At 36.4% G+C, this 25774-nt stretch overlaps 1 protein-coding gene across 16 annotated transcripts in view; it reads left to right on the plus strand.

The window, feature by feature from the left end:
- Positions 1 to 25774, plus strand: part of CSPP1 (centrosome and spindle pole associated protein 1) — a 141829-nt gene that overhangs the window by 24370 nt on the left and 91685 nt on the right. For 11 of the 16 annotated variants that reach the window (XR_012514033.1, XR_012514034.1, XM_074386729.1 and 8 more), the window contains exons 4-10: positions 611 to 714; positions 1468 to 1491; positions 6091 to 6171; positions 8150 to 8248; positions 9451 to 9884; positions 18267 to 18365; positions 21096 to 21166. Coding sequence is in view for 14 of the 16 variants with exons in the window: in XM_074386729.1 (XP_074242830.1) it covers positions 611 to 714; positions 1468 to 1491; positions 6091 to 6171; positions 8150 to 8248; positions 9451 to 9884; positions 18267 to 18365; positions 21096 to 21166 (912 nt within the window). In the remaining 2 variants the exon portion in view is untranslated. The remainder of the gene's footprint in view (positions 1 to 610; positions 715 to 1467; positions 1492 to 6090; positions 6172 to 8149; positions 8249 to 9450; positions 9885 to 18266; positions 18366 to 21095; positions 21167 to 25774) is intronic. The other 5 variants (XM_074386725.1, XM_074386733.1, XM_074386734.1 and 2 more) reach the window with 3 other exon arrangements.

A 25774-nucleotide genomic window follows, 5' to 3' on the forward strand; every position in this document is an offset into this window, starting at 1 on the left:
TCATCCCAAGCAACACATGGCCCTATTAATTTTTTCTCAGAAACATGTTATATTAAAGATACTCTTGTATGCTAAAACAATCATGTTATTAGTTTTTCTAGGCTGAAAATGATGCATTAAAATTGTTGGTATTTATTTTTATAGAAATTAGTGTATAATGAAGTGAAGAAGTAAAGATAATTAGCTTTTCTTTAATTTTGCTGTTCTTGAGAAAGGTGCCAAACAGTGCTGGATTATTTATCTTAACTGGGGGAAAAAGTAAATATAATGCACACATGCATATAAATATGTATATAATAATATAAAAGTGTCTGTTTATAGGTGCATTAAAACATTCTCTGCATGGAGACAGAAGAAATAACAATATTTGTTGTTCTGGACAGGAGAACAGGGTGGCTAGGGTTCATGGGTGAGAATGATATTTTTGATAATATTTTTGATTATGTGAATGTATCATCCATCGAGATATTTTAAGTAAAAAACTTACTCTAATCCTAGTCTCGGAATTAGCATAACTGTGTTCCTTCTTAACTGTGCTTTGTTACAAGAAGTAGAACTTTGATATTGGTTTGAAAATGAAATATACTAAGAAGTTGTTTTCTTTATCTAGGGATTGATTATGGGTTAAGTTTACCACTTGGGGAAGACTATGAGCGGAAGAAAAATAAATTAAAAGAAGAATTGCGGCAAGATTATAGACGTTATCTTACTCAGGTAATGCATTCTATTAAGGAGTTGGGTTTCATGTTTTTAGGATTCGGCTCCTAAATTTGTGTTCATAAGGTTGTTAGTCATATGTGCTATTTTTTAGATTTTCAGTGGTACTAGCAAAGTAGTAGTATAGTCATATATGACACTGATAGAGAAAAAAATGTTGCTGAGAACTGGTGCCGTAGAATAACAGACTCTTGACCTTTGGACCAAGGCAATGTATTCTAATTTTAAGTGAGATTGTTAATTATGGTTTTTCATGTTTTCTGTAAAGTTTCATGGTTTGAAGTAATCCAGTCATGGTTTCCCACTCTTCTATACCCCCCAACTATGTATTAAAATGACATGTGGGGTTCTAGTTGCTAATTATTTTCCTGTGAGTCAAGCTTATAAAATTTCATTTAATTATTTAGCCACTAAAGCTTTTGTATTATGATCTCATGTTTTACTTAGCAGAACTCTTGTTTTAAGTGTTTTTGTTAAATTATGTAATAGCCAAAGTAATGGTTTATCTTAAGTTTTAAAATATACTTCTACTTTTTAGGTTATAAAATTATTTTAAACAATCATGATGATGTCTTGTCACCTTGAGATGACAACAAGACGTCATGATTGTTTAAAATAATTTTCTTTATTTTTTTTACTGCTTTATGTTTGTTCCAAATGTACAAATTGTCTCTTATTTATTGTGATTTACACATAGAATGAACTTTGACTGAATACACTTTGTCAATGGTTTGTTTCCCTTGACTTTAGGGCATAACACAAGTGAAAAGAAAGGTAGGGTCATCTGCAGAATGTTTTTCTTTAGTTTTTTCTGCTTCTCTCTTGTTCTCTTTCTTTTTAATAATCTAGTAGCTTGCAATTGTTTGCATTATGAGATTCAGACCAATTAGAAAAATAGGTTCATTTGTGATTTTGAGATAATTGAGGGGTATCATTTTGTATTCTTGCTTTTAGCAAGATGATAGTGTACACATTATAATTTTCCTTTCATATAGTAATTGCTTTTGATTCCTGCTTTGCATTTGTGTTTATTGCTTTCTTATGCATTCTTTATTAATATTCTGCAGTTAAGTCTGTTTTCAGCATGTAATTTTTTGTTTCTCAAATTATACTAGTCACAGTAAGATTAATAGAATAGTAGAATATTTAAGATTCTTAAACTACATGTTGTCAGAATTTGGATTACTCTGTTTTTGCACCAAAATCTATAAATTGCATTTGCACATTTATATTGGAAAACAAAGAGAAACAATTTTATGGTTTTACAAAACTGGTTTTAAAAATAAGCTCACAGATTGACCATTCAACTAACATATTTTAAACATATATATAGATGTATCAGGTATGGATCCTGTCTTCAAGAGGCTTGGGACTTAGTTGTAGAGATAACATTCATACAATTCAGAAAGTGGTAACTACAAGAAGAAGGAGATAATGATCAAGAAAATCCTCATAGTGGGTGTTTCTCTTTTGTAAGGCAATCTAGATTTGGATGATCTAGAGAGAAAATCGAAGCAAGAAAGCTTTTCAGATGGAGAGCATCGAGTAAAAGAGGACCTAGAGGGTAGACTGTAGCTTTGTATGATTGAGGAATATTAGGTTTACCATACTGGGTCAGGGTATCGTTCTTTTTAATAGTAGTAAGAAATAACAATGTATATAGGATAGGATCAAATTGGAAGGCAGTAGATTTTTAACTTATTTTATGTAATAGGTAATGATGAACGTTATATTTTCTTAAATAGTCTGTGAAGAGCATAACTGTGTTTTAGGATAGTTAGTTCTGCATGTAGAGACTCTCATCTTATTGTCTTAAATTGCTGCTACAACTTAACTGATTTCCTTGAGCTAATTTTCATTTTCTCCTGCAAGCTATTTTCCAGAAGGATTCTGTCCCTAGCTTATTTAAATATGTCAGTATCTTCTTACTTCCTCCAGAATAAAAATTCACATTACTTAGCATGGTACATGTCTTTCGTGTTCCAACCTTACTTCCTGTGCTTATACCTCATTATCCTCCCCTTCCCTACCTCCTCTTCTTGGGTGGAGTTTTCCTCTGGTATCACATATAAGCCATTTTCACTTGTAGGTTTTGGATAACTCCCTAGGTAAGATTTATAGAAGGGATAGTGGTGGGGGCCGTAAGAAGAAATTGCCTTCATGAAAGTACAAATCTTTAAATTCAAAGAGATGTGAAGGCATTTTTCAGATTTTTTTTTTTTTTTTGAGCTGGAGTCTTGCTCCATTGCCCAGGCTGGAGTGCAGTGGCACGATCTCAGCTTACCGCAACCCCTGCCTCCTGGATTCTTGTGATTCTCCTGCCTCAGTCTCCCAAGTAGCTGAGTCTACAGATGTCTGTGGCCATGCCTGGCTAATTTTTTAAAATCTTTTTTTGTCTTTTTAATAGAGATGGGGTTTCCCCATATTGACAAGGCTGGTCTTGAACTTCTGACCTGTGATCTGCCCGCCTTGGCCTCCCAAAGTGCTGGGATTACAGGCATGAGCCACCGAGCCCAGCCAGTTTTCTAGATTATTAAGAACATAGTCATATAGAGGAGCAGTATTTTCTTAACATGAGAGACAGTTTTTTGTTTACATTTGAGAAGATGAAAGTAGAAGGGAAAACAAGAGAAAAAGAAAACTACACAGGGTATAGGGAAGTGGCTAAGCTTCCTGGACCCCCTGAAATATGTATGGTTTCCAAGTCCTACTCCTGTATCTCTTGTGGCTTCCAGACTTGGATTGCATGGATATTTGAATTAAAAAATAAAAAACAAATTTTTTAATTTTGCCGAGAAGAGTTATTAAAACAACCACCATCTTCTTTCGTGTTTTAATTAAAATTTTTTTTTCCTGAGCCCTTCCTGCCTAGAAATGCTTTCTTGTTTTTATAATAAAATATGCTTGACCATCTAAACACAGAAAAGATGTTCTCAGGAGAACAGTTCTCAGGAGAGTCAGTTAAGTAATATTTCCAGCCTAGACCTCTCTCCTGAACTTCAGACTTTTCTAGCTGGCTGCATAAATCACATTTTCTCTTTGAAATCTACCTAATATCTTATGTAGATCATATCCAAAAGAGAATTACTGATTTCTGTTTTTCCCACCCTCATGCCTGATAAACCTACGCTAGCTGTAGCCTGTCCTTTTAATTTCTTTTTTTGTCACAGTAATTATTACTTTCTAGCATGCTGTGTAATTACTCCTCATTATGTTTATTATTTCTTTTCATTTTTCCCAGCTTGAATATATGCTTTTGGAGGGCAGGAATCTTTATCTGTTTCCTTCTGTCCCAAATGTATCAGAGAGTTTGGGCATATGGTAGGCACTCAGTATTTATTGAAGGAATGAATGAGTGATTAAAATTTAGCTTTTTGAAAAAACTTACTATGTTATTCTTTTTTTTTTAATTAAAAATTTTTTTTTTGGTAAGTACAGGGTAATTAAAAAAACCCCACCTGGTCTAGAACTCTTGGGCTCAAGTAACCCTCCTGCTTTGGCCTCTCAAAGTGGTGGGACTAGAGACATGAGCCACCATTCCCAGCTTATGTTGTTGTTATTGATTATTTTTTTCATTTTATTGAAAATTTCAAACATGATTCTTGACCCATGTTTGGAATGGGAAATTGCACAGTGAAGGATGAAGGAGTAAGGATGTTAAATCTATCTTCCTGGGATTGGAACTATGGGGTTTTTCATGCATTTATAACTCTTCAAAATGATTAGGTTTATAGTGTACTTCAGTATATAGGAGGTAATCTCACTCAGTGGTCTGGTCATATGTCTTAGTTTTTCCTTGTCAAATAAGTTTAGAGTTTCATACAGCCAACTTTCAAATTAGCTTTTGTAGCACAATTCATTTGTAAATTCAGATTTAATTAAATTTTATTTATTTTTGAGACAGAGTCTGGCTCTGTTACCCAGGCTAGAGTGCAGTGGTGCCAATCTTGGTTCACTGCAACCTCCGCCTCCCAATTTCAAGTAATTCTCCTGCTTCAGCCTCCTGAGTAGCTGGGAATACAGGTGCATGGCACCATGCCCAGCTAATTTTTCGTGTTTTTAGTAGAGACAGGGTTTCACCCTATTGTCTAGGCTGATCTGAACTCCTGAGCTCAAGTGCTGCCTCAACCTCCCAAACTGCTGGGATTACAGGCATGAGCCACCGTGTCTGACCATTTTTAGTGAAACTTTATTAAAAACTTAGTTTTGCTAATCACTCTCTTTCCATAATGTTTTGAATACAACACTATTGTAGTAGTTAATACATTGTTTTATGGTTATGTGGTTACATGTCTGTTTCTGCAGCTGAATTGTAAATCTCTTGAATATAGGGAAAATATACCTGCAAAGTATTAGATGGTTGCTAATTGCTTGTTTAATGAATAAATAAAAGGCTTGGAGCTAGACAGGTTGACAAGTATTGATTGATTTAATCCTTATAATCCAGTGATGTGTAGATGGCATTATTTGTGTTTTACTGACGAGGAAACCAAAGTGAAAGGAAGTAACTTATTCCAAATTATTTGACTACTAAGTAGCAGTACCAGAAAGTTAAGGATCATACATATATATATTTTTTACCAGTTGGGGATCACATGCATTTTTTTTTCCAGTCCCTTGTATTTGCTCTAGAGCTTTAAAGGGATTTTATAGTTTTTAATCCTCCTTCATCCTTATGCCAGCTTTGGTAGGTAGGCAGAGCAGGTACTATTCTCATTTTACAGAAGAAGAAAGTGTTTGTCAGAAAAGTTAAGTGACTTGCTCAGTGTTACACAGCTAAGTGCTTGGACTAGTTATAGATCGTAGGTCTTTTGACTGTTAGTCTAATGCTGCCTCTGCTACACTGCATTACTTAAATGCTTAATGAACTCAAATGGAGGAACACATAAACAACATTCATAGTTATATCTATTGATATTTCAGTAGATATTCACTCATATAATTATAGGAAAAATAGAAAAAAAATTGTGGCATGCATTAAGATATTTGTGAGGAAGTTTAAATTTGCCTTGAGAATAAAAAGACAATAGAGCACTGATAATGAAGACTGTGTGCTTAGAAGACGAATATAAATTAGGACAGTTTTCTTTTTTTCATGCTTCTAATCATCTTGAATCAATAGACATATATATATAGCAAATGAAAATTAAGGCCTGATTTTCCCTTTCAGGGAGTTGTTGATTGGAAGAAAATGCTCTTTTTTCCAATTGCTTTTGGTATGGTCTATAATAGATTTGTAGTTTCTGTCTTCATTCCATTTCATTCTTTTGCTCTGCATAGTGTAACACTAGTTTAGAATATAAAATGCAAAGATATTTATGCAACATTTTATAAAGGCAATTAGGTAATTTTTTTTAATGTGTATATTTACAGAAAAATTTTCTATCTACGAGTGAAACAGATCCATCTACTCTGGGAGTCTCTCTTCCTATTGGTGAGAGGTTATCTGCTAAGGTAGGTGGATGGGAGTAGTTATTGTGGGTAGCAGTTTTCCGAGGCATGAAAATGATAAAAGAACATACTGTTGATTTAAATGCAAATGGAAGATCACATCATTCCCCCATACGTGAATGTATTTCTTTTTCAAAAATCCGTGGAGTCACGTTTATGCTGTTTAAATTTTTTTTTTTGAACACATTTGTAACCATATAATTACATATTTCTTTTTTTTTTGGTTTATTTATTTATTTATTTATTTATTTATTTTTTTGAGACGGAGTTTCGCTCTTGTTGCCCAGGCTGGAGTGCAATGGCGTGATCTCAGCTCACCGCAACCTCCGCCTCCTGGGCTCACGCAATTCTCCTGCCTCAGCCTCCTGAGTAGCTGGGATTACAGGCACGCGCCACCACGCTCAGCTAGTTTTTTGTATTTTTAGTAGAGACGGGGTTTCACCATGTTGACCAGGATGGTCTCGATCTCTGGACCTCGTGATCCACCCGCCTCGGCCTCCCAAAGTGCTGGGATTACAGGCTTGAGCCACCGCGCCCGGCGATTTATTTTTAATTTTAATTTTATTTTATTTTAATTTTGAGACAGAGTTTCGCTTTCTTTATCCAAACTGGAGTGCAATGGCGCGGTCTCGGCTCACTGCAACCTCCACTTCCTGGGTTCAAGCAATTCTTCTGCCTCAGCCTCCCGAGTAGCTGGAACTATAGGCGTGCACCACCATGCCCAGCTAATTTTTGTATTTTTAGTAGAGATGGGGTTTCACCATGTTGACCAGGATGGTCTCGATCTCTTGACCTCGTGATCCATCCGCCTCGGCCTCCCAGAGTGCTGGGATTATAGGCGTGAGCCACCGCGCCCGGCCTGTTTTATTTATAATTATATATTTCTTTAATATGTTGATTATTTTGTGGTATTCAGTTATACTTAACTGAATACTCAGAATTCATTTTTTTCAGCATTGGTTTCTGACTGTAAAGTTTATGCTATGTAACAGAATGAGTGGATGTGAGATTATAGTGAGCTTTTATTATGCAGGGTGAGGGTAAGAGTTCTTCGAATGTCACTCCATATTCCTTAGAGATGAAAGTGATAAAGCACTGTACACCTCTTGTAGAGACTCAGTTCTTACCAGGGTATATCAGACATCATGAAATAGTATATAAGACAAAATGGATGGTTAATAAATTTCGAAAGACAGACCTAATTTTTTTAATACATTTTTAGATCGTGTTGTTTTAGTGACACGGGAAGTATTAAAATTGAAGAACATTTTCTAATCTTGTGTATTTGTGTTTTAACAGAATATTTCATTAGAATCTATGATAATTGTGCCTTTTTAAGTTTAAAATATGAAGGATCCTTTGTTAACCCTGGAAAGGAAATGATTAGCAGCAGGTGCTTTGGAGGAGTGGGTTGAGGCATTAGGAGAAGCGAGGTGTCCCTGAGAAGGAAAGAAGGAAGGTAACCACATAATACCTCTTTGGAAACATGCTAATGACAGATCTTCTGGCAAACACATTCATTATATTTACTAGTGGGAGAGATTTATCTCTGAATGCCTTTGGCAAAATACACTCGGTTTGTCTAGGATTGGTAATCAAACCTGGAATCTGTGGATTTATATGGCATGGCTCTTTGGAAAATGTCATCTAAGCTCTGTTAACTATTGGAGTATAAAATCGAGGTGTTTCATATACAAAGCAACTCTCTTCTATTAGAGACCTCTTGTATTAATGGACCAAAGCATATAGCTATGCATATTATCATGTGACAAGAAAGACCTGGGGAGCTGTATGGTTGTCTTCAAACCTCTTCCCACTTCTCCCATACCTTTCAGTGACTTCTGTCCTTGAAATTATTAGTAAAGCTTGATTCTGAGTAAGAGTTCTGATTGTATGATTCAGATTTGACATTCTGGTATGGGATTAAGGTATTTTTTTCCTCAAGTTGAAGTTAACATTGCCTTTTTATTTTTATTTTAAGGAAAGGTTGAAACTTGAACGTAACAAAGAATACAATCAGTTTCTCAGGGGTAAGGAAGAGTCCAGTGAAAAGTTCAGACAGGTGGAAAAAAGTACTGAGGTGGGTTTTGCTTTTAAAGTAAATCTTTACTACCACAGATTGAATGTTTTGTACTTGAAAAGGTTTTTCTGTTTTAGACATTTTACTTATTTTTTTTGTAAATACTTGCAAAATTAAGCCAAATTAAACCAAACACAGGGCATTTAAATATTTAGTTTTGGAAGTTGTTTTATCTCACATTGAAGAACTTACTCTACCTTTTAACATTTGGTTGGGGAGATTTAATTTTAGAGACCAGTTTTGTTAAGTGATTTTCATTTATTTTTAAACATTTAAATAAGTTTTTGTGTTGATAATTTCTAGCTATATTTCTTTTTTCAAAATTTAAGGATCAATTAGCCAGATGTGATGGGAGGCACCTGTAATCCCAACTACCTGGGAGGCTGAGGCAGGAGAATTGCTTGAATCTGGGAGGTGCAGGTAGCAGTGAGCTGAGATTGTGTCACTGCACTCCAGCCTGGGTGACAGAGCAAGACTCTGTCCGGAAACAAACAAACAAACAAGCATTAAGGATGATTGATATTTCTAGGGCCAAAACATTTACCACTTTCTATATCCTTTGTGTTGAGAATTTAATTTGAAATATTTTGAAGTAGTATCTCTTGGGATAGGAATTTGCATTTAGTTTAACTTCTCTTTTTATAGCACTTATCAATTTTACTGTTGTTTGTCTACTGATACAAATAAGTTTTATTGAAAGGTAAAATTTCCCCCCACTTTTTTTTTTTTTTTTTTTTTTTTGCGACAGAGTCTTGCTCTATTGCCCAGGCTGGAGCATAGCGGTGTAATCTCAGCTCACTGCAACCTCCACCTCCTGGGTTCGAGTGATTTTCCTGTCTCAGACTCCTGAGTAGCTAGGACTACAGGTGTGTGCCACCATGCCTGGCTAATTTTTTGTATCTTTAGTAGAGATGGGATTTCACCATGTTGGCCAGGGTGGTATTGAACGCCTGACCTCAGGCAATCCACCCACCTCAGCCTCCCCAAGTGCTGGGATTGCAGGTGTGAGCCACCACACCTGGCCACAGAAAAGTAGAATTTTCTTGAAGTTTTCTTCTAAAAAAAATATGGTTGATTAAACAAACATTAAGAGTTGACATGATAGAGTAAGTATAAATTGAGGGTTTAATTACCTTGTAAGAGATGGTTTCCCATCAAGTTTTGTTTCTTTTCTTTTCTTTTTTTTTTTTTTAATTGAACAGCCCAAGAGTCAAAGAAATAAAAAACCTGTTGGTCAAGTTAAGCCTGATTTAACTTCACAAATACAGACATCTTGTGAAAATTCAGAGGGTCTTAGAAGAGATGTCTTAACTCCTTCAGAGGCATATGAAGAACTTCTGAACCCAAGACTAGAGGAGGACAGATACCGACAACTAGATGATGAAACTGAATTGAGGAATAGAATTATTAAAAAAGCAAATGAAGAAGTGGGCATTTCCAACCTAAAACATCAAAGGTTTGCAAGCAAGACTGGCATTCCAGATAGAAGATTTCACAGATTTAATGAGGATTGTGTTTTTGATAGACAGTATCATAGACCAGACCAAGATCCTGAAGTAAGTGAAGAAATGGATGAGAGGTTTAGATATGAAAGTGATTTTGATAGAAGACTTTTGAGAGTGTATACAAATGACAGGTATTTATAACCTCATTTTTATTTTCTTTATTTGTTTAATATAGCAAATTAATGGTTAATATTTGCTGTTGTTACATTTTATCATTATACTAGAGAGAAGCAGTTTCGATTTATCATATTTAATTAATTATAAGATGCTGTCAGTTTTAAGATGCATCATTATTTTATGTCTCACTGACGGGAAAGGAAAGTGGGGCCCTGTTACAAAGTTTGGAAAACTGAAAGGCTACACCCTTTATATTAAAGTATGTGAATGGGAAGTAGGCATTTCCACAGAAAGGGACAGAGAGCAAATGTCCACATCCCAACCTTTGCAGTGAGTGGACAGTAAAGATACAAACAACCTTCCCTGAGAATTTGAAGTGTAAATTAGTACTGATTCAAGTTCACAGTTTGAATTTGTACTGCCTGTAGTGTCCAAAGAAACCTTGGGGCAAGAATTCCAGGTTTTCTCAATTCATAGTGCTCTTGGATGAGGGGAAAAGTAACTCTCTGCAGTAACTTGACATAAAATCGGGTGATTGACTATTCTGACTTCAGATACTAAAGTGTGTGGCTGGGCGTGGTGGTTCATGCCTGTAATCCCTGCACTTTTGGAGACCGAGGCAGGGGGATCACTTGAGGTCAGTAGTTCGAGACCAGCGTGACTAACATGGTGAAACCCTTTCTCTACTAAAAATACAAAAATTAGCGAGGTGTGGTGGCATGTGCCTGTAATCCCAGCTACTTGGGAGGCTGAAGCAGGAGAATCGCTTGAATCTGGAGGCAGAGGTTGCAGTGAACCGAGATTGTGTCACTGCACTCCAGCCTGGGTGACAGAGCAAGACTCTCTCAAAAAAAGAAAAATAAATAAAATGTGTGAAAAAAGGATACCTTAAAATAGATGAAATACAGTTTATTCCTGTATTCATAAGTTTTTTCAGTCAGATTTTCAAATGGTTTTCAGTTCCTTTGAATATTTTTCGTGACGCTATTCAATTTCTTAACTGCACAAGGAGGTTTTTATTGCTGTGTTTATCTTAATATTGCACATGAAACTTGCCATAGTTTAACCTAACTTGTTTTGGAGATAGAAATACCTCAGGGTCTCATATTTGTCATTGACTTGTTTACTTGACAAGTGTCAAACCTACATTTTTTTTTTTTTTTTTTTTGAGACGGAGTTTTGCTCTTGTTGCCCAGGCTGGAGTGCAATGGCGCGATCTTGGCTCACCGCAACCTCCGCCTCCCGGGCTCAGGCAATTCTCCTGCCTCAGCCTCCTGAGTAGCTGGGATTACAGGCACGTTGCCACCATGCCCAGCTAATTTTTTGTATTTTTAGTAGAGACGGGGTTTCACCATGTTGACCAGGATGGTCTCGATCTCTCGACCTCGTGATCCACCCGCCTCGGCCTCCCAAAGTGCTGGGATTACAGGCTTGAGCCACCGTGTCCGGCTAAACCTACATTTTGAGCAGTTTATGGGACCTGCTTTATTTATTAGTCAAAATAGATTACTTTTTAAGTATTTTAGAGAATTTTTTCAAGGGTAATACTGTACATTCAGGATTCTAATTATTAATTACAATACAAAGCTTTTACAGTTCTTTGTCTTCTATATTCTGTAGCTGTTATATCCTGCTCACAAAATATTTTTAATATTTACCCTGATTTAGGTAATTTCGAGGATTAGAATTTGAAAATGCCAATTACAGTTTCTCTGATCTGAATCTTAATTTTTTATACTTCAGAAAATTCTCCAAATCCTAGAATGTTACATTGAAAATGCTTACATATGAAGGTAGTTAAAGGATGCCTAAACTAAAATAACTCTCAGTTGGGGAACTTAGTTGCAAGTAATCTTGCAGGATTGGTGGTGATGTCTCATTTCTGCACGAGAACTTCTTTTCCCTTTATGGTGTTTGTTTACCTTTATGGTGAACGTAATGCATACCCTTTTAAGTTTGGAATTTTAAGAAACAAATTATAATGGTTGCTGCTTTAAAATTTTTTTTTTAAATCTATTACTTTTATAATTATACCCTGTGATAATTTTATGCATGAACTGACAAATGAATTTCATCCTATTTGAGAACTCTTATCTTTTATGTATCCCATAAATAAAATGAACTCTTTCTATATAAGCTTTCCCAAATACTATTTTAAGAATAAATATGAGGTTGAGTGAGAATAATTCTTGTTAAACACTTTAAAGTGTTTCTTCAATATGTAAATTATATTTTGTATATTTTTATTTTGTTTATATATCAACTCTGACATCTCCAAATGTTTTTTCATATGTATCTCTTTAACAGTTAAAGTTAAAATTGGATTTCTTTTTTTCAGATTTATAGATCCCTTATTTCCAAACCAAAATAAAAAAACTTTAGTCATTCAGTAGTTTATAAATAGTCAGACTGGTTGGTTGGATAAATGACTGTATTTGTGAAAGTTTTGAGGCTAAAGAAATGTGGAACTGAGTTTTCTCTCTTACTCCAAGCATTTATTCTTACTGTACTGTGCAGTCTTGATCAGAAGTTTTTGACAAAAATTAATTAAAATGTATTATGAGAAGTGCACAGTTAATTTTCCTTCATTCTTCTAAGTTTTATTTCTTCCTTAAAAGCATCTGGTAAATTCTAGTTTTGGTTTATAATAGTTTTTTATTTTTGGTTTCAATTTTTCTCCACCCTATAAACTTTTTCATATATCATAATATATTTATTAATGAAATATTTCCCCATATTTAAATATGGGAAAGCTAAAACTTTTCTCAGAAAATGATGTTACCTTCCTAAAGTTGTATCATGAATCATTGACAGTGTTCTTAAATAATTAACAAGGTGGTTAACACTGTAATTGACAGTTGCATTCTGTGTGTGTGTTTTATTTATGCATATTAACCAATTTAAGTAAAATTTATTATGTTTTAGGAGCTTTCTAAAGTCGAATGTAATATCATTTTCTATGATACTTTGAAATTTATAGGCTCTATTAAAATGTAATCCTAGTCTTTATTATTTATTAACTTGAACTTTAGAGGTTAGTATTTTACTTTATTATCTTTTACATTAACCAATGTTAATGAGCAAAAGAAGTTTTACTCCTTTTTTTTTTTTTCAGACAGAGTCTTGCTCTCTTGCCCAGGCTGGAGTGCAGTGGCAAGATCTCAGCTCACTGTAGGCTCCGCCTCCTGGTTTCAAGCAATTCTCCTGCCTCAGCATCTCTGGTAGCTGGGACTAGAGGTGCATGCTGCCATGCCTGGCTAATTTTTGTGTTTTTAGTAGAGATGGGGTTTTATCATGTTGACCAGGATGGTCTTGATCTCTTTATTTTGCGATCCACTCCCCTTGGCCTTCCAAAGTGCTAGGATTACAGGCGTTAGCCACCACGCCCACCTCAGAAGTTTCACTTCTTAATACCCAAAGAAACCAGGTACAGGGTAGATGGTGTTGAAAATAAAAAACAGTGCTACCAAAGTAAATACAAAAATTGGGAAAGAATTGAAAACAAAGCTGAAAATGGTGGTCCACAGTTAACGTCTCAGAGTTTTTCTTTAGCTTCTGTTTTTTTTAAAAGATTAACATGTATTAATTTTAGGATAAACTTAGCCTCTACTTTATACCTGGTTTCTTTAGGTATGAAGATTTAAAATTTTTACCTGATCAACTAGAGTTGTTGACTCATGTCTTCAAGGAAATAAGGAGAAAAAGATTTTTTTCGTTTTAACACTTTTTTTTTGTTAGTAGGATGGTGAAACCATTTTGCAATTATTTTATTCCCTCAATCTTATCTGATATGCATTTTGAAGGAAGTAAACTCTTTTATGAGGTCTGTCCCTTTCTAACAAAACCCAATACTTAAGGTGTGGTAAGTGAACATATGTATTAAAAGCCATAGAATATTTAGATGGATTTTCTACGGCTATACCACCTTGGAACATGCCTGATCTTGTTTGATGTTGGAAACTAAGTAGGCTTGGACCTGGTTAGTAATCTGATGGGAGAGCATTTAGATAGATTACTTCTGGATCACAAGGATAGTCTTAATCTGGTCCTCTCACAGTGAAACAGAAAGGGCTTCCAGGGACAGACTGAACCTAAACTGAGGCCCTCAACTTTGATTAGAATTAAATGGTTCTTACGCATTTAGTGAGTGCATTATGTTTGGACATTATCATCTGTCTGTTTCCCATAAGTTGAGGTGATTGCATGGAGAGGCAGCCATGTTACACCTCTGATCCTTACCAGTTGCTTTCTTCAGAGAGGACTTTTTGTGTTCAGAAAATGTTACGACAATGAGTTGTAAGAACATAAAAGCTGTTTAAGCCCGAGTGCGGTGGCTCATGCCTGTAATTCCAGCACTTTGGGAGGCCAAGTGAGGTCAGGAGATCAACACCATGCTGGCTAACAAGGTGAAACCCGTCTCTACCAAAAATACAAAAAATTAGCTGGGTGTGGTGGCAGGTGCCTATCATACCAGCTACCCAGGAGGCTGAGACAAGAGAATTGCTTGAACCCAGGAGGTGGAGGTTGCAGTGAGCCAAGCTTGCGCTACTGCATTCCAGCTTGGGTGACGGAGCAAGACTCCATCTCAAAAAAAAAAAAAAAAAAAATTAAACTGTTTAAATGAACTAACAGCTAGTTCAGAGTGATTAAATGCTAAATTTATTAGAAATATAAAGGGCATTTTAGTAAATGAAGGAACTGCCATAAAAATCGTAGGGATACTTTAATAGAGAATAAGGTGGCCAACTTTCCAACCTATAGTTTGGCTTTTCAGCTTAAGTTCCCTTCAGGGTTTCTTTTTTTAGGTCAGGCATCCCCAAACTTTTTACACAGGGGGCCAGTTCACTGTCCCTCAGACCGTTGGAGGGCCGCCACATACCGTGCACCTCTCACTGACCACCAGTGAAAGAGGTGCCCCTTCCTGAAGTGCGGCAGGGAGCCGGATAAATGGCCTCAGGGGGCCGCATGCGGCCCGCGGGCCATAGTTTGGGGACGCCTCTTTTAGGTCTTAAATTGGTAATTTTAAAAAATTAAAAAATCTCTGTTTGTAAACAGTAATTCTTCCTTGACTTAAAAAAGATAAGCAAATCATGTCATTTTATAAAATTGCATAGGATCCCTAAGATTTTATTATCTTTTTAGTTAAATGCTTATTTCTGCTTTTTTTTAGCCTCTTTAAATTTCAGTCTCGATCTTACTATAATTAATGGCGACAAAGTAGACTTTTATAATCTTGTTAATGATTTTATTTTTCTTCAGTGAAAGATATACCTTATAACTTCTTTCATATGTGCTGTTCACTAGGAAATCTTTTGATGTTGCTATAGATTTTAGGAAAGAGACCTTAACTTTATACATAAATAAAATAATTTCTTAAATTAATTTGGAATGAACTTTGAAAATGACCTCTTGTGTTTATGATGTTTGCTTTATTATCTATATATACTGAAGAGCCTGAAAAACATTTTTTAGTGTGGGTGCAGTGGTAGAAAGATAAGCTATAATTATTAATCTAAATATTATTTTCAGACAACTAAAAATTCAGGAAGCCACAAGCTTTATGTAAATTTTAGAAAAAAACTTTTGTATATATAACTGGCCTTTAATTCTGGGACCCCAAGTTATGCTTTTAAGACTTTGTAATTTTAAATTTCTATTTAAAAAATCTTTTTGTTTTTGGAGTTATAGTTTTGCTCTTGTAGCCCAGGCTGGAGTGCAATGGCATGATCTCAGCTTACTGCAACCTCTGCCTCCCGGGTTCAAGCGATTCTCCTGCCTCAGTCTCTGAGTAGCTGTGATTACAGGCGCCTGCCACCACGCCTGGCTAATTTTTGTATTTTTAGTAGAGTTGGGGTTTCACCAGGTTGGCCAGGCTGGTCTCGAACTCCAGACCTCAGGTGATCTACCCACCTCGGCCTCCCAAAGTGTTGGGATTACAGGCATGAGCCACCATGCCTGGCCTTTTGTTTTGTTTTGTTTTTTGAGACAGGGTCTTACTCTGTTGCCCAGGCTGGAGTGCAGTGGTATAGTCTTGGCTCACTGAAACCTCTGCCCTCCAGGCTCAAGCAGTCATCCCACTTTAGCCTCCCGATAGCTAGGACTACAGGCATGAACCGCTGTGCCTAGCCTCTGTTAAATTAAAAAAAAAACAAAAACAAAAAAATACCTATATAGAGAGACATTTTTTTCATGTAGATGCCTCTTTGCTACATCAGTGAATTTAGTTTTTGTGTTGTGTTGTGGATTCTCACGAAAACCTCTAGTTTGGGTGATTTGCTAGGAGGATCCATAAGGACTTTGCATATAGTTGTACTCACAGTTATAACTTATTACAGCGAAAGGATACAAAGCAAAGTCAGCAAAAGGTAAAAGGCACATGAAACAAAGTTTGGAGGAAACCAGTCATAAGTTTCTAAGGGTTCTTTCTCAGTGGAGTCATACAGGAGTTGCTTAATTTCTCCAGCATTGAATTGTAACAGTATAAGGAAATGTCTACTAGGAAAGCTCTTTAGACGCTCAGTGCCCAGGATTTTTATTGGGAGATGGTTACATAGGCACCCTGTTCCTGGCATGGCATGTGCCAGAATTGCAGACTTCTAAAGAAAAGCAGGTGGTTAGCATAAACTATAGTTGATACAAAGAGTTTAAGCACAATGAGCTGCTCTTATCAGTTCTGGCAGTGTTTGTATCTCTCCCAAAATCTATATTCCCAGGTGCCAGCAAATAGTCAACTGTACATTCAGGCTTTTCTAAAGATAGGCAGTTTCAGGCCTGCTCCGTTAACTCTTTTCTGCATTATATATAAATATCCAGTATAACTAAATCTGGTTGCCTGGCATTGTTAATTACAAATTTGAATTTGAGTTTGTATTTAGGTTTGTTAAGTGGTAGATGTAGGGAATGACACTAAACTGATGTGTCATTCACACATCCAAATGTGTGTGTGTGATGAATGTGTGTGTGTGATATGTGATCGATTGAAAAATGGAAGCCATTCATATGTTATGCCATGTCATGGTTACTAAGATTACAATTCCAAATAGTGTTTTCTCCACAGATGATATTGACAGTGGCTTATATGATGGAAACAAGTGAAGAAAGGATTTTATATGTTGGTTCTGTGGAGAGTGAGAAGTTTCTTTTTTTTTCCTGAAAATTGCCATTTTTTGTAATCTGATAATGAAATTCACCTAAAATACTGAATACTACTTTAACAACCATATTTCTTTGTAATAGTCCTCTTGAGAAAGACCGTATAGTTGGGTAACTCAACAGCCATGTAGAGAAACTTTGAAATGCTTACGATAGGCTGATTTTCACGGATGCTGATAAATGTTGGTTTCTCTGGTATGAGAAATTAAGCTAAAAATAAAATCAGTGTTTGCCAAATGGAAAAAAGATTGATTATAAAACATTTTTTCATTATTATTTTCCAAAAAGATTTTTAAAGAAGAAAACAGGAAACATGCTAATCTTTCTTTTATGACTTTGTAAGTAGAGATAGCTAATCATTTTCTATCCATGGATCAACCTGTTCATGCTTTCCATTCACCTGTCAGTAACATTTTTTTTTTTGAGACGGAGTTTCGCTCTTGTTACCCAGGCTGGAGTGCAATGGCGCGATCTCGGCTCACCGCAACCTCAGCCTCCTGAGTAGCTGGGATTACAGGCACGCGCCACCATGCCCAGCTGATTTTTTTTATATTTTTAGTTGAGACGGGGTTTCACCATGTTGACCAGGATGGTCTCGATCTCTTGACCTCGTGATCCACCCGCCTCGGCCTCCCAAAGTGCTGGGATTACAGGCTTGAGCTACCGTGCCCGGCCCAACGTTTTTTTTTAAATGCGATTTACAGTGTTAGCAAATGTCATGGTTTGCTATGTTTGATTTAACTTATTGATAAGACTGCTGCTATATTTTTAAGTTAAAAAGGTTATATATATATATATATATATATATATATATATATATACAATGAAATAATTCACAAGCTTTATGAATTTTGATTTTAAAAATGTTCTCATTTTGAATTTTGACTATAAACTTTGTGAATGCAGGGACTGTGTCTGAATACCCACCTGCCGGGTATTCACTTTAAAGTGAATAATGAAAAAGTGTTAGTATATATTTGTAGTTTCAAAAATAAAAATTTCTAGAAATTATATTAAAATAATTTATAATCTTTTAGAAAAGATTATTATGTTTAAACTCTTAGTGTCTCATTAACCAGCAGATCATACAAATCCTATTTAATTTTAGAATGTGTTTATGGTAAAACTTCATTATAACACTTTGTTCCATTTAATGTTGCCAACATCAAATGTAAAAACACCAAAGTGTTATAAGAAAGTCCACTGTATGTGGAACATGCTCTATAAGCTAATGTGTTTTTAAGGATGCACAGGAACAGACGAGGGAATGTGCGTCCTATGGAACATGATGGGAATGTTATAGAACAGTCTAATGTAAGAATTTCATCTGCTGAAAATAAAAGGTACAGTATTAATATAAATTCTCCCGTTTAGTCATTACATTGTGAAACAGAATATGCCTAAAACTGGCTAGTTGAAAAAGTAGAAAGGTATAGTAAATTAACAGCCTTTCTTCTTAGTGAGAAGTGAATTAAAGGCAAAGAAAGGATGAGGAGGTAGTACTAAATGAAAATTGATAGTACTTTGCAGGATTATTTAAAGAACAAATGTTTGGTTATAAAGGGTGCCAGGATGTTCTGAAATCCCTGTCATTACAAAGTATGTAAATTTGTTTGAAATAATAAAAAATAACTATAATTTAATGGACTAAAAACTTAAAATATCTTAGAGTCATGGTGATGCAGCTTGACTGGAAATAAATAGAAAATGTGGCCTGCATGGTGGCTCATGCCTGTAATCCCAGCATTTTGAGAGGCCACTGCAGGTGAATCACTTGAGGTCAGGAGTTCAAGACCAGCCTGGCCAACATGGTGAAACCCGATGTCTACTGAAAATTTAAAAAATTAGCCAATTGTAGTGGCATACCCTGTAATCCCAGCCACTCAGGAGGCTGAGGCAGGAGAATAACTTGAACCTGGGAGGCAGAGGTCGTGGTGAGCTGAGATGGTGCCACTGCACTCCAGCTTGGGTGACAGAGTGAGATTCCATCTCAAAAAAAAAAATTTAAAATGTTCCTGCAGTGTGAATTTTTCTTTCAAAAATTTATTTTTGATTTTCAGTTTATCAAGTAGGTAACTTTGATGCTTACTTTGTAAAATTAGTGTTCATATATGTTTCTGTCATGTTGAAAGGAAAGGAAATTAATATGTATTTTATATTTATGTTATCTTTCTACTAATAGTTTTTTTTAATCATTTTGGTGATATTCTTATGTCATACATAAGAATAAATGGTTTTGAATCTGTAGTATACAGTGAAGATAATGTCATGTCAAGAAAGGTGTCTTTTTTTAAAAAAAAGTAATTTATGAACACTGCTTGCAATAAGAGAATTTGTTATTTGGTTCTAATTAAGTAAGTTTTCTTTGAGGAATTTTTTCCCCCTCTTCCAAGGGGAAAATTTCTTTTTCCAAGGAAGGGTTTTTTTTTGTTGTTTTGTTTATTTTGAGACAGGGTCTCGCTTTGTTGCCCATGCTAGAGTGCAGTGACATGATCATGGCTCACTGCAACTTTGACCTTCCGGCCTCAAGTGACCCTCCCACCATAGCCTCTGGAGTAGTTGGGACTACAGGCATGTGCCACTATGCCTGATTGTTCAAAAAATTTTTTTGTAGAGACAGGATCTCACTATGTTGTCCAGGCTAGTCTTGAACTCCCAAACTCATGCTGAGATTACAGTCATGAGCCACTGTGCTTGGCCAGGAAGATTTTTTTAGGGATGATCTTTTCTAAGTGTGTGCATAGGCCACTCTTTCTCTTCTTTTTTTTTTTTTTGGATTTATTTATGTGTACTTTTTTTTTTCCTTTTTCTTTCTTTTCCTTTTTGAGACACAGTCTCACTCTGTCTCCCAGACTGCAGTGCAGTGGTGTGATCTTGGCTCACTGCAACCTCTGCCTCTCAGTTTCAAGTGATTCTCCTGCCTCGGCCTCTCTAGTAGCTGGGATTAGAGGTGCGTGCCACCATACCTGGCTAATTTTTTTTTGGTATTTTTGGTAGAGGTGGGGTTTCACCATGTTGGCCAGGGTGGTTTTGAACTCCTGACCTCAGGTGATTCTGCCACCTTAGCCTGCCAAAGTGCTTGGATTACAGGCGTGAGCCACTGCACCCAGCCTTATTTATACTTTTTTTTTTTTAATTGGGGTAGTTGTTTTTTAAATTGAAAAGGATTTTTCTTTTCTTTTTTTTTTTTTTTTTTGAGATGTAGTCTCACTCTGTCACCCTGGCTGGAGTGCAGTGGCATGATCTTGGCTCACTGCAACCTCTGCCTCCTAGGTTCAAGCGATTCTCCTGCCTTAGCCTCCCAAGTAGCTGGGATTACAGAGACATACCACCATGCCTGGTTAATTTCTGTATGTTTAGTAGAGATGAGGTTTCACCGTGTTGGCCAGGTTAGTCTTGAACTCCTACCTCAAGCAATCTGCCTGCCTCAGACTCCCAAAGTATTGGGATTACAGGCATGAGCCACCGCTCCCAGGCTGAAAAAGATTTTGAGAACCTATAGAGCCAATGAAGCAAGCTGAATAAAATGGTTTTGTTTTTTTCTTTTCTTTTCTTTTTTTTTTTTTTTTTTTGAGACAGGGTCTCACTCTTGGCACCCAGGCTGTAGCATGCAATGGCTTGATCTTGGCTCATTGCAGCCTCCATTTCTCGAATTCAAGCAATTCTTCTGCCTCAGCCTCCTGAGTAGCTGGGATTAAAGGCCTCAGCTATAATGCCTAGCTAATTTGTATTTTTTAGTAGAGATGGGGTTTCACCAGGTTGGCCAGGCTGGTTTCAAAATCTTGACCTCAGGCAGTCTGTCTGCTTCAGCCTCCGAAAGTGCTGGAATTACAGGTGTGAGCAACTATGCCTGGTCAAAATATTTTTTTTTAAGCCTGAATACATTGGAGTTGCATTGTATAAAGAGACAGAATAACATGATTTTACCTTAACCTTAAAAATTTGTAAATATTACAGTGTCCATAGTACTTTGAAAGGCTAGTAACTCATACCAACATTTTACTCTAAAATGTTGCTTCCTGAAAATTATCTGGATTTTAATTTACTCTTTTTCTGTCTTTTTTTTCCTTTAGTGCTCCAGTCAATGGAACATCCAAATCAGCTAATCGAGAGATCTGTAGTCCTTTTGCAGGGATGCTCTTTGGTAGGTACAAACTTCCTAATTGATTGGGTTTGTACAGAGTGTCTTATAATAGTTTTTTAGTGAGAACTCAATGTCGTAATTAATACTACCTTTACTAATAGTAGAAAACGTGTTAAGTGCTTACTTTACACTAGATTTACTTTGCTAATTATTTAACATATATAGCTCTATGTACAATTTTATTTTGTATTTAAAAAATTTTATATATCTGTTTTTCATTCATGATCTTTATGAACACATCTATGTATAATTTTAAAGCTAAATTATTTAGTGAAGTGCTTTCTGTAGATGATAATGAAATTATTAGTTTCAGTAATCTTTTTTTTGCAAGAGGGATCAATCATTACTAGTCAGTAATGAGCTTTTAATTCCATATTTTATTAGCCCTCTGTTGCAGTGTGGCCTTTTTTTTTTTTAAAACTTTATACCTCCTTTTTTATACGTATTTTATTGCACTTTAGTTTCTAGGGTACACGTGCAGAACATGCAGGATTGTTGCATAGGTACATGCATGGCAATGTGGCTTGCCGCCTCCATCCCTGCCACCTATATCTGGCACTTCTCCCCATCTTATGCCTCCCCAACTCCCTAACCCCCAACTATCCCTCCCCTACACCCCCCAAGAGACCCCAGTGTGTGATGCTCCCCTCCCTGTGTCCATGTGTTCTCATTGTTCAACACCTGCCTATGATTGAGAACATGTGGTGTTTCATTTTCTGTTCTTGTGTCAGTTTGCTGAGACTGATGGTTTGCAGGTTCATCCATGTCCCTACAAAGGACACGAACTTATCTTTGTTTATGGCTGCATAGTATTCCATGGTGTATATGTGCCGCATTTTCCTTGTTCAGTCTGTCGTTGATGGGCATTTGGGTTGGTTCCAGGTCTTTGCTGTTGTAAACAGTGCTGCAATGAACATTCGTGTGCATGTGTCCTTATAGTAGAACGATTTATAATCCTTTGGATACATACCCAGTAATGGGATTGCTGGGTCAAATGGGATTTCTATTTTTAGGTCATTGAGGAATCGCCACACTGTCTTCCACAATGGTTGAATTAATTTACACTCCCACCAACAGTGTAAAAGTGTTCCTATTTGTCCACATCCTCTCCAGCATCTGTTGTCTCCAGATTTTTTAATGATTGCCATTGTAACTGGCATGAGATGTTATCTCAGTGTGGTTTTGATTTGCATTTCTCTAATAACCAGGGATGATGAGCTTTTTTTCATATGTTTGTTGACCACATAAATGTCTTCTTTTGAAAAGTGTCTGTTCATGTCCTTCACCCACTTTTGAATGGGTTCGTTTGCTTTTTTTTATTGTAAATCTCTTTTCTTTCTTTGTAGATTCTGGGTATTAGCCCTAGGTCAGATGGGTAGATTGCAAAAATTTTTTCCCATTATTAGAGCTGGTTCGCTCTAATAATTGTTTCTTTTGCTGTACAACAGCTCTGGAGTTTAATTAGATCCTGTTTGTCTATTTTGGCTTTTGTTGCCAATGCTTTTGGTGTTTTAGTCATGAAGTCTTTGTCTCTGCCTGTGTCCTAAATGGTTTTGCCTATGTTTTCTTCTAGGGTTTTCATGGTGTTAGGTCTCATGTTTAAGTCTTTAATCCATCTGAAGTTAATTTTAGTGTAAGGTGTCAGGAAGGGATCCAGTTTCTGCTTTCTGCACATGGCTAGCCAGTTTTCCCAACACCATTTATTAAACAGGGAATCCTTTCCCCATTGCTTGTTTTTGTCAGGTTTGTCAAAGATCAGATGGTTGTAGATGTGTGGTGTTGCTTCCGAGGCCTCTGTTCTCTACCATTGGTCTATAACTCTGTTTTGGTACCAGTACCATGCTGTTTTGATTACTGTAGCCTTGTAGTACAGTTTGAAATCAGGTAGCATGATGCCTCCAACTTTGTTCTTTTACTTAGAATTGACTTGGCTATGTGGGCTCTCTTTTGGTTCCATATGAAGTTTAATGTGGTTTCTTCCAGTTCTGTGAAGAGGGTCATAGGTAGCTTGATGGGGATAGCATCGAATGTATAAATTACCTTGGGCAGTATGGCCATTTTCACAATATTGATTCTTCCTAACCATGAGCATGGAATGTTTTTCCATCTGTTTGTGTCCTCTCTTATTTCCTTGAGCAGTGGTTTGTAGTTTTTCTTGAGGAGGCCCTTTACATCCTTCGTTAGTTGTATTCCTAGGTATTTCATTTTCTTTGTGGCAATTGTGAATGGCAGTTCATTCTTGATTTGGCTCTCTTTAAGTCTGTTATTGGTGTATAGGAATGCCTGTGATTTTTGCATATTGATTTTGTTTCCTGAGACCTTGCTGAAGTTGCTTATCAGTTTCAGGAGATTTTGGGCAGAGATGATGGGGTCTTCTAAATATACAGTCATGTCTTCTGCAAATAGAGACAATTTGACTTCCTCCTTTCCTAATTGAATACCCTTTATTTCTTTTTCATGCCTGATTGCTCTGGCTAGAACTTCCAATACTATATCGAATAGTAGGGGTGAGAGAGGGCGTCCTTGCTAGTGGCAGATTTCAAAGGGAATGCTTCCAGTTTTTGCCCATTCAGTATGATACTGGCTGTGGTTTTGTTGTAAATAGTTTTTATTATTTTGAGATATGTTCCGTCGATATCTAGGTTTTTTGAGAGTTTTTAGCATAAAGGGCTGTTGAATTTTGTTGAAGGCTTTCTCTGCATCTATTGAGATAATCATGGAGTTTTTGTCTTTGGTTCTGCTTATGTGGTGAATTTCGTTTATAGATTTGTGTATTTTGAACCAGCCTTGCATCCCCGGGATGAAGCCTACTTGATTGTGATGGATAAGCTTTTTGATGTGCTGTTGCAATCAGTTTGCCAGTATTTTATTGAAGATTTTTGCATCTGTGTTCATCATGGATATTGGGCTGAAGTTTTCTTGTTGAGTCACTGCCGAGTTTTGGTATCAGGATGATGTTGGTCTCATAAAATGATTTGGGAAGGATCCCTCTTTTTTGGATTGTTTGGAATAGTTTCAGAAGGAGTGGTACCAGCTCCTCTTTGTATGTCTCAAAGAATTCAGCTGTGAACCCATCTGCACCTGGGCTTTTTTTGGTCGGTAGGCTATTAATTGCTGCCTCAACTTCAGCCTTTGTTATTGGTCTGTTCAGGGTTTTGATTTCTTCCTGGTTTAGGCTTGGGAGGGTGCAAGTGTCCAGCAATTTGTCCATTTTTTTCAGGTTTACTGGTTTATGTGCATAGAGTTGTTTCTAGTAATCTCTGTTGGTAGTTTGTGTTTCTGTGTGATTGGTGGTGATATCCCCTTTGTTTTTTTATTGCATCTATTTGATTCTTCCCTCTTTTCTTTTTTATTAATCTGGCTAGTGGTCTGTCTATTTTGTTGATCTTTTCAAAAACATAGCTCCTGGATTTATTGATTTTTTTGAAGGGTTTTTTGTGTCTCTATCTCCTTTAATTCTGCTCTGATCTTAGTTATTTCTTGTCTTCTGCTAGGTTTTGAGTTTTTTTGGTCTTGCTCCTCTAGCTCTTTCAATTTTGATGATAGGGTGTCGATTTTAGATCTTTCCTTGCTTCTCATGTGGGCATTTATTGCTATAAATTTTCCTCTAGACATTGCTTTAAATGTGTCCCAGAGATTCTGGTACGTTGTGTCTTTGTTCTTGTTGGTTTTGAAGAACATCTTTATTTCTGCCTTCATTTCATTGTTTATCCAGTAAACATTCAAGAGCCAGTTGTTCAGTTTCCATGAAGTTGTGTGGTTCTGAGTTAGTTTCTTAATCCTGAGTTCTGATTTGATTGCACTGTGGTCTGAGAGACTGTTATGATTTCTGTTCTTTTGCATTTGCTGAGGAGTGATATACTTCCAATCATGTGGTCAGTTTTAGAGCAGGTTTGATGTGGTGCTGAGAAGAATGTATATTCTGTGGCTTTGGGATGGAGAGTTTTGTAAATGTCTATTAGGTTTGGTTGGTCCAGATCTGAGTTCAAGTCCTGGATATCCTTGTTAATTTTCTGTCTTGTTGATCTGTCTATTATTAACAGCAGAGTGTTAAAGGCTCCCACTATTATTGTGTGGGAGTGTAAGTCTCTTTGCAGGTTGTTAAGAACTTGCTTTATGTATCTGAGTGCTCCTGTATTGGATGCCTATATATTTAGGATTGTTAGCTTTTCCTGTTACATTGATCCTTTTACCATTACGTAATGCCCTTCTTTGTCTCTTTTTATCTTTTTTGGTCTAAAGTATTTTATCAGAGACTAGGATTGCAACTCTTGCTTTTTTCTGCTATTTGCTTGGTAAATCTTCCTCCATCCCTTTATTTTGAGCCTATGTGTATCCTTGCACGTGAGATGGGCTTCCTGAATATAGCACACCGTTGAGTTTTGACTTTTTAATCAGTTTGCCAGTCTGTGTCTTTTGATTGGGGCATTTAGTCCATTTACATTTAAGGTTAGTATTTTTATGTGTGAATTTGATCCTGCCATTTTGATACTAGGTGGTGGTTTGCCCGTTAGTTGATGCAGTTTCTTCATAGTGTTTATGCACTTTACCATTTGGTATGCTTTTGGAGTGACTGGTACTGGCTGTTCCTTTCTATGTTTAGTGCTT

The sequence above is a fragment of the Saimiri boliviensis genome, chromosome 15 (genome assembly GCF_048565385.1).
Source record: "Saimiri boliviensis isolate mSaiBol1 chromosome 15, mSaiBol1.pri, whole genome shotgun sequence".
Classification (NCBI taxonomy): Eukaryota; Metazoa; Chordata; class Mammalia; order Primates; family Cebidae; genus Saimiri; species Saimiri boliviensis.